This window comes from Choloepus didactylus, chromosome 18 (genome assembly GCF_015220235.1).
Source record: "Choloepus didactylus isolate mChoDid1 chromosome 18, mChoDid1.pri, whole genome shotgun sequence".
NCBI lineage: Eukaryota > Metazoa > Chordata > Mammalia > Pilosa > Megalonychidae > Choloepus > Choloepus didactylus.
The window spans coordinates 46,108,728-46,120,980 of NC_051324.1; the positions used below are offsets into that span (position 1 = coordinate 46,108,728).

The window sequence follows — 12,253 nt, forward strand, 5'->3', positions numbered from 1 at the left end:
AATTGCTAAGTAAAAGAAGGAAGCACTAGAGTGATACCATCTACATAAATACATATTTATGTATTAAATACAGTTGTTTTATAGCTGATGAACTTGAAATTTGAATTCATATACGTCCAAATGGTCACAGATCATAATTAGTTGCCTGAGTAAAGAAATGAGGAATAATTAAGTGGTTTAGTGTGAGGTTAGATGTAATATAAAAGTCAGCTCAGACCATCAGTTTTAATCTTCACCTGTCTTCGAGACCTCTATTTCAAAAAGACTTTAAAAATAGTGGAAAATACTAATTGCTCTTGGAAGTGAAAGCCAATATTTAAACTATTCTCTGAAGGAAGATATATCTTCTCTAAATATTGCCTCTACCCCCTCCCCTTTTTGCATCAGCTATTTTAGGCAATGCTATCTACCTATTTATCTATATTTATATATTTATATATATATATATATATATATATATATATATATATATATATATGACCTTTATTGCAGCATTTCAAGTCCACAGTGGGTTCAGCCCTTTCTTATGCTTCTCCCCAAATTTATTCCAGCTACCCCAACCTCTGTAATGACATTCTTGATTTGGAAACCAATTGGCCTGCCCCTGCCTTGGCAATCTCTTATCCTCAGTTTAAGTCCAAGGCCGAGTTCCAGTTCTCTCTGCCTCTGCTTCCCCATGTGAGATTCTCTCAGAAGTCCTGTGGTTAAGTTTAGATTTGCCTTACTGACTTAGAAAGGAAGTGAGATGACACTTTGGAAATGAGGAGATGTTGAACAGGGAAACGTCTGCTAGGTTCTGCTGATGCCATCGGTTTTTTACCATCAAACCAGGTGTGCCATCTGTTCCTCTCACACTTCTCTGTTGGCCACAGGTGCTGAGTGTTGCTTCTCATACTTGGGCTTGTGCCTAGTGAGACTCATTTCTGTTCCAAGAATCTCTGTGGACTTAGTAGCATACAGCACTGCAAGACGGTTCCGTGGGGTGTGTATTGGATGTGTGGGTTTTAAAAATGTCTGTAGATCATCTAAGTTCTTAGCACTTTTAATAGCTAGATCATCCTTTGGTGCAAATTCTATCCCTTTTGATTGTTGTTTCTTTCTATCAATGGAATGTTTATAAACAAATTTATTTTATTCATATTTATTTTTTATTATTGGTTCACTTAGTATCTTGTTATTTAGAGACTTTTATGAAATTGAGGTCCATGTATAAATTTAGGTTATGAGTGACCCTGCTGCTCCATTCCTCACTTAGCTTTTAGCTCAGGCTCTTCTGTCCTTTCCTGATGCAATAAATATAGTTGCTTCATGGTTTTTTTTGTTGTTGTTGTTTGTTTGTTTGTTTGTTTGTTTGTTTGTTTGTTTTGCTGTTCCTAGAGGCTACAAGAGGGAATTCTAAGGTGAAAGGCTGAGAATTACACATTTTTGTGTTTGGACTTTATTTCAGTGGTATTCCTGTTAATGAATCTTTAAATGAAATTGGATTGCAAACTTTGAAAATACCAAATGGGTGGTCTTGTTTATAATGTGCCATGCTGGGTTCACTTTCAATTCTCAGTGCTAAAAGAAATTGGTGATGTTTTGGTCTGACTTAGGAAATGTGGCATTTTCCCAAGTTAATATTACTGAGTTAACATATTTGGAAGCATTTTCAAAGCTTTCCATGAATTGTTCCTTACCACAATCCTTTAAGTTAGGTTAGTTCTCTTACCTTTATGTTGCCGAGAGGTCAAGTAATTTTTCAAGTAATTTTTCCTAACATTGTGCAGCAAATTAGTGTCAAGGCCATGTTGGCTCCCCCTTGTCCATCTCTAGTCTGCTCCATTACACTCAGTAGAACTAAATGCCAAACACCCAAGGAAGCCCGGGCTCTACAAAGTTTTCTTGTAAGAGGATCTGCTTTCAAAATGAGAGAGGGAAATATGAAAGCATGTTTAAATTACACTTTTAATTTTCTCCTTAATAATTTGGATCACAGAATATGTTCACTAAATGTGTCTGCTTCTGTTGACCCTTTGCTCCAATTATTTATATCAAAAACATGCAGCTCTTGGCAATGAAGATGCATATATTCCTCCTTCACTGAATATGCCTTTGACAGGTAGAAAAGTCCAGTACCTCTTTGTGGTGGTAAAATTAAAGTTGAAATATGACATACCCTGTTTCCAGCCACTAGTTAACTATTTTAAAACATCCCTTCCCTCCTCAAACATAGATTGTCCCTTCATAGCCTGGGATATGTGTTTTTGCCAAATTTTAAATACATGGGTCTATTCATTTTTTCCTTTCTATCTTTTTTTATGGATTATTTGGATGTATTAGGTTAAATTGTATGAAAATGCCAATATTTGATTATTCTTGGCCTACAAAAATAACAATTTAATATATAATGTTATTGGAGGTTATAAAGCATGATGATGTTGTAAACTTACCACCCAGTCCAAGAATAGGAATATTACCAATAACTTGAAACTAGCATACATACATATCTATATCTATATCATCTATATCTGTATCTATATCTATCTATCTATATATATATATATCTTCTTCCTTATCCCTTAGACCTGTTATCTCCGCCATTCAGAGGATAATAAATGGCCATTTTGAATTTTATGTTATCATTCCCTTATTTATTGTCATCATTCCCTTATTTATTGTTTGCATACCATGAGCTTTATAAAAATGTTGCCATGCTATAAGTAGTCATCTGGGACTTGCTTTTTTCACATTATGTTTCTAATCTATGTTATATGTTTCTAATCTATGTTATAGTTATATACTATACAGACTTACTGTATAGTAGTCTGTTGTGTGAGTATATGATAATTCTTTATTCATTCTCCTGTTGATGAGCAAGTCTTTTGCTGTTAGAAACAGTGCTGCTATAAATAGTCTACATGCAGTGTTTATTTTTGTTTCTTAATTGTTCTAATTACATAGAAGTTAAAAAATGTATTTCCATTGGTTTTATTTTGACTTTATATTTAGAAAAAATGTACAAGTATTGGCACACTCTCTAGTCTTTATTGAAAAGGAATTGACTTTAAACACAAAAAGGAATTTTAAGAAAAGAAATTGACTTTAAAAGTAGAACCTCTTCTATAATTTGAAATTTAGGGGGTTATATAGCCTTCCTGAGACATTTTCATGCATTTATAAGATGACATAAATGTCACAGTCACATCATTTTCACAGCTGCAGTTCTGAATGAGTCTCCATAGTCAGCTTTATAGGCATTAAAAAAAAATCTTTAGTTTTTCTCAAACTGTTCTCATTTTGCGTCATCATTTGCAAAGGAAAACAATCCCTTTCTAAGTTAAAAGTTTGGGCTCTGAAGACACATTTGTGAATGCCATTTAAAATTTATTTTTAATTAAGCGTATTTAATGTTGGTAAGAGGTGCCAGACATTCAGAGCTCTGGGGACTCCAGGCATCTATGTATCTACAGAACAAGCCTGGCTCAGACAGTAAAGCTACGTTCTCCATCCTGTTCTGTTCCTGTCTGTATCTAGGAAGAGGAATTACACCACTGAGAGGAGGCACAGTCTTTGGGCCCTTCTCATTACCAAGTGTACTTCTTTCCAGCAGAGGGTCCAGTGGTAACCATAATTTGATTATGTGGCATTCAGCTTAGCTCTTGCCAATTCATTTTATCCAGTCTACTAAATTGCCGTCAAGTGTTAATGACTTGGGTTCCTGTCAACCTGGTTTAAATCAAGCTAGGAACCCAGTGCCAGAAGCATTCTCTATTCCCTTCCTTGTCCATCCCAGGAGATTCCTGCCTTTCCCTATGAGGAAATGGGATTTAGTTGGTCTTTTCCATTTTTTATTTTTTAATCGGCGTTTTGAAGGTATAACCAGAAATAGGCAACTTCTACCTTTGGTTTTAATATTATGTCACAGAAGTGAGGTTGTTAACATGAGAAAGTGATCCAAATTAAAGATCTTACCCAGGTCAAGAGGGAATCTCTCTTGGATGGTTTGTGCCAGGTCCTGGGCTATCAAATAACGTAATCTTGCTTTGATAAATGTGCTAGTAATGCTAATAAGCACATTCATAATTGATTAACTTGGCTGTTTCATTACTCAAGACGATAATGGCTAGTATTAAACAAATGAATAAATTTTCTGACCTGTTGATAAATATCTCACTCCTGCACAAAAGGAACTACAGGTTATTTGGATGGGGCATTCACTTTGCTTCCGGGTTTATGACTGCGTTTAAAGGATGATTGCATCTTGAAGACCAGAAGAAATTTGGGTCATTTCAGATGTTCCTTGACTGTCTTTCTTACTAACTCTTTGCAATAGCAAGAGCGGGGAGTTGTTTCTCAAAGTTTGTGAGTTCTGCTTTGATTTAAACAATTCTCATCTTATAAGATGCGTAGGAGTTGAAGAATAATGGTTGTTGGCAGAGGATTAACCTGCAGAGTTATATGTTCAGTTTGGTAACTTACATTTTATAATCTTATATGATTTATGCAACTGGTTAAAACATGATGCTGCTGAAGCTATAGCAAGAAGTTGGATTCCTCTGTAAAACTGTTGTCATCATTCTGTTCCAAAAGTATAAGTGCGTGTCTAGCTGCAGCCAGCCATGTTGTATATCATTGTCATACATGCCTAAGTGTGTAAATGGTGTGGGATACCCACCAAGTTATCACTACTGGAAAGATCTTCCAAGCCCAGTCCTTACTGGTTGTGGGTAAGTAGTGTCATGTTCATTAAATTAACATTTTTGAGGACGTGCCATTGATTCACTAGAGGCTATAGAAGCTGAACTTTATTGTGTTCCAGACCTAACTGAAATAAGTGAAGTTCTTTTAGGCTTGTTACTTCTCTAGAGTTTAATTTAAATGGTGGTTTCTATGGAAGTTCTTTGTATTTAGCCTTTTATTTTTTTTAAGGCAGAGTAGGGTAAATATGTGAAGTTTAACATTTGTTTCTGTCAGTTGTTTTCTAAGGGCTTCTCTGCCCAGCTTTGCAGGGCAAGGGAGGTAGAGCTTATTAGAAACTGAAGGAGAAGTGGTTTGTGGGGTTCTCTCCCCACTGTCCTGTGGTGGTATAAAATAAGTATGGTCATGATAGATTGGAAATTACTTGATTCAGAGGATAAAGCCTTGATCTGTGGAGCTGGTTTCAAGAGACTATGACTAACGTAAGTATCTGAATGTAGTATAGCAATGGCATAAAAGTCAAGTATAAAGCCTTTCATCTTTCCTCCTGCTGGGAAGAAAATTTCTGGTAACAAAAGCTTTGGTCTTTGTTTCCTTGTCTTTCACAGGTGAGTGTGGTGCAGGACTCTGTCAACATTTCTGGCCAAAATACCATGAATATGGTGAAAGTCCCTGAATGCCGGTTGGCAGATGAGTTAGGAGGACTATGGGAGAATTCCCGGTTCACAGACTGCTGTTTGTGTGTTGCTGGCCAGGAATTCCAGGCTCACAAAGCTATTTTAGCAGGTTAGTATTTATTCACGGGGTGCAAAGGAGAGACAAAGTGGCTGCAGAGTCACCTTTTGAATAACTTCAATTTTTTAAAACTCAGCTGCAAAAAAAAAAACTACAATTAAATACATTTTTATATTTGGTGACATTAGTTTCCATGATCAAAAAGGCTACTCTCCATAAAAATGGTACTTCCATTTTTCCTCTCTATGGTGGACTAAGCTGCTGTTTTCAGGTAATGGATGATGATGTAGTATTGAATGCCTTTGCACCTAGAGAGTAGGTGTCAAATCACTGGCCTAGAGCAGGAATTAGGACACGTACTCCAGCCTCTAGACAGGGGTTTGGAATATAGATGGAGAAGAATCTGGATTAAGGGCTAAACTATCATCTAGCTAACTCCCCAGCCCTGGAAGTCTTGGCCCTCTCTAGAGCACAAATATACTAGAAGAATGAGAATGTAGTCACTGATGTTGAGGATCAGGTCTTGCTCTAGTAGGCCCTCTGTCTTTAAGATCAAAGGACTGACCCAGAAAAGAGGAACCGATGAAGGAGAGTTGACTTTACCGTAGGTGAAAGGATAGCTGTCAGCCACAAGCTTCTGTGCAGACCATAAGACTTAAGAAGAGACCACATGAACCTTCAGGGCAACAGATTTCTTACCAAGACCCTCAGCTCACTCATTCTAACATACACACCTAGCAAAACCCAATCTGGCTCAATCTAACCATTTTTCTGTTTCCTCTGACCAGGTGCTACTATGTAATGCTAAAGGAAATCATTAATTCTCTAGGTTAGTGTCTCCATACTTAGCTAGGCCCTCAGTGGTTTTTACAGATATATAGTCATCTACTTTTCTTTTTCTCTACAATAGATATTTCACATCTTTACTACTCTCCTTTAACCTCCTGTCTCCAACTGATAAAAGATGACTTTGCCTATTACTAACAAGAGAAAATAGAGTCCCTTCTGTAGGAACTCCCTCTTGCCTCTCTCCTTAACTGCATTTTTCCTGTATTCCCAGTGGAGGAGGTGTTCTTTATATCCTTTGTTTTTGTTTCCTGGGACTGCCCTAAAACAGTACCACAAACTGGTGGCTTAAAACAACAGAAATTTTTCATCTTACAGCTCTGGAGGCTAAAAATCCAAAACCAAGGGGTTGGAAAGGCCATATTTTCTTAGACATCTGTAGAGATCTGTTATGATCCTCTCTCCTGGCTTCTGACATTCTCTGCCTCAGTCATCATTTGGCATTTTCCCCTATCCCTGTCTCTCTGTCTGGTTCTACCCTTCTTATAAGGACACCATCATATTGGATTATGGCCCACCCTAAACCAGTTTGGCCTCATCTTAACTAATAACACCTTTAAAGACACTGTTTCCAAATAAAGTCACATTCATGGGGCCAGGCATTAGGATTTGAACATGTCTTTTGGGGGGACACAATTTGGCCCATAACACCCTTGTTATCTAGTGTCTTCAGCATCTCTCTTTTTCTTACTGCCTCTACCCACAGCCAATAAACAGGCTCAAGCTTCTTCCTGTAGTTCTTTTCTTTCAGAGCTAAGTTCCTGGAGTTAGCAAATTCAGTCTCTACTGCCTCCCACTTATCCTCAGTTTAGCTCCATTGCCACTAAAGCCATTTTCTAAAGTTAATGTGACCTACTAGTTCTCAAATTTGAGGGACTATTTAATTCATATATTACTTGATGTGTCTCATGGTTTTCTCCTTCCTGGTTTTCTGGTGACTTCTAATGTGTGACCTCCATCTTCACTTATCTCTTTAAACATTGGTGTTCCCTGAAGCTCTGCTTTAGTTCTTTTTTAACTTTATGTATTCTCCCTGGGTGATTTTATTTATTCCCTTGGCATCAACACCTGTCTTTCCACTGATGACCTCCTAAGACATATCTGCTGCTTTGGACCCTTCTCTCTCTTTTTTAAGACATCAGCTCTTTAGGCTTCAACTTCTGTAATATATTCATTTAGTACTTCATAGTCTGTAACCCTTCTGAGATAAGAACAATGAGAACTAATATCCTATTGGTATAGATTAAAATATCAAGGCTCAGAGGGTTAAGTGATTTGCCCAAGATTGTATGGTTAGAAAATGGCAGAGGTAAAAGAGTTCTTTCTCAGATAAACTATAGGCCCAAAATCCCAGTTCCCTTTCACTTCAAACCCCTGTTGCATGTTCCATCTGTTCCTCCGTTCTTAAGTAGTCTTGGTAGTCAGAAGTCACAGCTTTCACCAAAACTCCTGATGTATTGGACAACATGGAAACATTTTAGTTCCTACCCATTTTACTACTTTCATGGTTAAAATTAAGTTTACTTATTTTTCCTAGTGTTCATTAGACAGTGGGCCTGGCTTTAGAGCAGTGTTTCTCAACCATTTTCCTTATTGCCCCCCACCCCGAGGAGTAAAACAATTTCAGTTCTCCCTAATGAGAGAAATTAAATATTAAGGAGTAAGACTTTGTCAGGTAAGGTTGCGCTTTGGAGGACCACAAGCCATGGTAATATCTACAACTTTTTGTTGCCCCTTTGGAGGTGATACCTCCATTGAGAATGCATTGCTTAGAGGAACAGTCAGCCTGCCAAAAATGAGCAATCAGTTCGTCTCGTTAATGAATGCTTCTGAGTTCAGTTCCTGACCGCCTTGCTGTGTGGTCCCTGAAAGTAGAGAAAGCATGGTATCAGTATTCCAGGCAAAAGCCCAGGTGTTAGGACACTCTGCTGACAGGAAGGACCTTGCATTTGAACCCCCAAATCTACCCTGAAGGATATAGCATTGTCATCCAACACAGGTAATTTGAGTAATTTCCTTGAAATATGAATGGTTGGAATGAAGCAAATAGGAAATTGTTTTGAAACTACTGTGTGCTTTTTCTCATTAAGCATTGTAATTATTCATTTGCTCATATAATAGAAGAAGAAAGAAATTTTATAAATCTGGTAGTAATTTGAGACTGAGACTCCTTCCTGTAGCAATGGGATGGAAAAAAAAATTACTTCATCATAACTAGAAAAAAAATAAGAGATTTCTATGTGATAACTTAATCTGTTTATTTTCCCCTTTCACTTTTTAGCTCGTTCTCCAGTTTTTAGTGCCATGTTTGAACATGAAATGGAGGAGAGCAAAAAGGTATGTAATAGGATGGACACACATCTTTTTAGCTAGATGACTAGATTCAGATGATTTGGAAGTTTGGCAGCAGATTTTTTTTCCTAATTATATTTTCCTTATTGTTTTATTGAAGTAGAGTCTGGTTCCCTGAACAAACACCTCCTGAGTGTAGAGGGAGGTGGTCTGGAAGTGGACTAGGTAAAGCAGGCTCTCTTCTTCCAAGGCGGGTCATCCAAACAGTATTGGATGAGAGTAGTAGAAATGTGTTTCTACTCAGAAAACTCAGGAAGAGATAGGAGAAAAGCAAAGATACAGCTGTTTTGATGTTGTATTTGAGAAAACAAAAGTGGTGCATATGAAGAGAGAAAAGGCTATTATAATCAAATAGTGCAAAGAGAAATTTTCCATTCAAGTTAGGTTTTAAATGGTAGAAGCTTCTCTGCTCACCAGAGCTTAAAATCTTGAAAATAGTTTAGGGATATTGTTCTGTTGAAATGTTTCTCATTTTCAGTTTTTCTGTCATAGAATCGGGTTGAAATCAATGATGTGGAACCTGAAGTTTTTAAGGAAATGATGTGCTTCATTTACACGGGAAAGGCTCCAAACCTTGACAAGATGGCTGATGATTTGCTGGCAGCTGCTGACAAGGTAAGATAAGAATAGAAAAATATTAACAAGACTAGGAGTTATTATGGCCTTGTCAGTTTCATGACCCGACTTCTATGTTGCATTGGGGGTTAAGGTGAGCCTATATTATCCTAGTTTAGTCACGACAATCCTGGTTTATACTTGTTCCAACATAATTATTTATAGTACCCTTTTTATTCTCTGACTTGTCCTGCTTTGGCTGGAAAATTAGGTGGTCACCCTAACTATTAAGGAAAAGAAGGATAAGTTTGATGTTTACCTGTCTTTTCTTCCCCATCTCAAATTTAACCACAGTGAAATAAAAAAATTGTTAATATTAACATTTGGATCATGCTTTATAATTTGCAAAATGTTCTTGAATTCATTAATTTATTTAAACTTTGTAAATAAGAGAATAATCTTTTACCCAGTATCCTGGTTAGCGTTTTCGGCTCTTTCCTAAGTAGTTCTTGAAATACACCATATTTCTTCAAAATCATAAGATGATTGTTTAATAACTTTTTGGGAAAAAAGAGATACTACCACAGTAAATGTATATACTTCATAAGGCCCATTTCCATTTCAGAAACATTAGAGTGTGAAAATAAAAATGTGAGTCTTAGAATCAAGAAAATATGGTGCTTATCTAAAACATTGGCCAGTGCACCCAAAATAAGGTGAAATATCATTAGGTGTTAGATTGATGGGAAAGGTTTAACCAAGTCAAAAAAAGTTTTGTTTTTTTTTTGTATGTGTTGCTGTTTTACTGCTTCATTTCTCAGAAACTTTAATATGTTAATGTGCACTGTGAGTTTTCTAAAAGGGAATATGATAGCATTTCTCCAGTTTAGTTAACCCTAGAATCCTTTTTCTCAAGGTTCACCTCAGGATTAATGTGTTCCCCAAAACACACGCTGGGAAGCTTTTGTTCGTGGGTATATCAGGGAGAACTCTTGGAAACACGCCCATAATTATGTGAGTGTGTGTGTGTTTGTGTGTGTGTGTGTAAGAGAGAAAGACAGACAGACTTTTGCCGTTTGGATTGGTATTTGCCCTTGTGGAAGCTTATCTAAGTGGGGAGTAGGAGAAAGGCTGTTTGAGGCAAGGGTGTTGAAAGGGTTTAAACCCTGCCAGCAGTAGATTCTGTGAGGAAAATGGTCCTCTTCCGGAAGTGCCTCCTCTTCCCACAATGATGCTGCAACATCCATCTGAGGGAAAAGTTGGCTCTGGCCTAAGGGCACCAGAGCTTTCCCTGGATTTGCTCATGGGGATGTTCTCCCTCCACCTCTCTTTCCACCCTTGAGGATGGAGGAAGCACCTGTGACCTCTTTTTACAGGTGGAGATTGTGTGTTTATTTGTAGAGGATGGGGCAGTTAGTGCTACTGATGAAGAGGATTAGAATGATAGCTAAATCCTTCTTAATCACCTTTCAGGACTTTGTTAGTACAATTAAATAATGTGAACATTCCGTATCCTTCCAGTCTACCTCAGTTCTAACCTGAGGAATCTTGCTTTAGTTTAGACTTAAGAAGATACAAGCCCTGGGGAAGTAAAAGACACAACCTAATGCCTGCTTTTTATAAACATAAGTTTATGAATGTTTCTGCCTCAACTGCCCTTTGATTTCAGTGAAGCTGTTATTTTTGTTTATATGTACTGGGCATTTATCTTCTTCATCTTCTAGATCCTTTAGGATGAGTAGTTTTACAAGGCCCAGTTTTTAGACAAAGGATTGTATATCCTCACACTGGTACAGCCAAGGTTAGACTTCTGTGTCCCTGATTTTTCATTCTTGTTTATCAGCTGCCTCTGTCCTATTCTTAATTGCCCAGGTAATGGGGATCAGCCTGAATTACCATTTTGAGGATGGTATTTTCGGTATAATGTGTTAAGTTTTTAAAAGAGAAAGCAGTTGAATCAGTCAGTGCTTTAAATTTATGAATGAGAAGTAACTGAGGGTTGTGTTTTCAAATTCCATTCAGTATTTCCCATTAGACAATCTTTGCTCCAAGCCTGTTTGAAAACATTTTTACCTTTACACCTCCTTGTGAGCTTAGGAAAACAGAGTATCTTTCATGGAAAGATCTAAACATCTAGAATTTACCCATGCTGTTGAAACAGCTTCTTCTGAGCTTCTCCAGTCTCTTGGGGAACATGTGTAATTAGACCAAAAACAAAACAAAACATGTTGGCCAGGCCTGGGAGACACTATTTCAATCTCTTGGGTAAGTACTGCCATTAGGCAGGTTTTTCAGAAGCATAATTAAGAAAAAAACTTTGTCCCCCCAAGAGACAAGAATGGCTACTTTTGTCTAATTACGCAGTAGGGATTAGAGCTATTCACAGGAAAAGTCCTTTTAAAAGAATGTATTGAGAAAGGATGAGAGGAATATTCTATGTAGTACTATATAAAGACCGAACATTTATTCAGCCTTTTTTCAGTCTTTTAAAAGAAGAATGGAAACTTAATTTCTTGCTTGTTTAGTGTCATTCCTATTTTCCATGGAAACTGTTTTCCAGTTACTCAAATGTAAAAAATTAAAGCTGCACCCAAATCAATAAACCTCTCCTATTGCTTCAGGAGATCAGAGTGCCAGAAGAAATGCCTCCTCACCCAGAATTCATAAAAATAAAATTGTCCTGGTTTGATTGCCATGACTCAGCCTGGAGGGTCTTTTGTCATTGAGTTCTGAGGCCCTCAAGATGGGACCTAAGAAGACCATGGATACCCTCGGAGCAAACCATTCTCCTGTGAACTGATTGACATTTTCTGCCTCCTTTTATTTTCTTCCTCCTTATCCCTGAAGTTCCTTAGTAAATTCATAGTCTCTTATTAAAGAGCAAGTAGTACAACTATATCAAAACCAAACATCCAGATCGGTGTGCCCAGCATTAACCCAAACCCTCCACTTCCAGAATATTTAGACCTTTTAGTGGAAAATAGGAAGTTTTTAAACTGAAACTGAATCAGGAGCCTCTACTTCTTTGTCCTTATACCCTGAAAATCTTAACCTCAACTCCGATAAACAGGACTCCATTTATCTT

At 37.3% G+C, this 12,253-nt stretch overlaps 1 protein-coding gene across 1 annotated transcript in view; it reads left to right on the plus strand.

Moving 5' to 3' along the window:
* LOC119513657 (speckle type BTB/POZ protein) overlaps nt 1-12,253 on the plus strand; it is a 102,106-nt gene that overhangs the window by 85,424 nt on the left and 4,429 nt on the right. Inside the window, 3 exon segments of the mRNA XM_037809049.1 lie at nt 5,289-5,466; nt 8,543-8,598; nt 9,106-9,228. Of these exon segments, the coding sequence (XP_037664977.1) occupies nt 5,289-5,466; nt 8,543-8,598; nt 9,106-9,228 (357 nt within the window).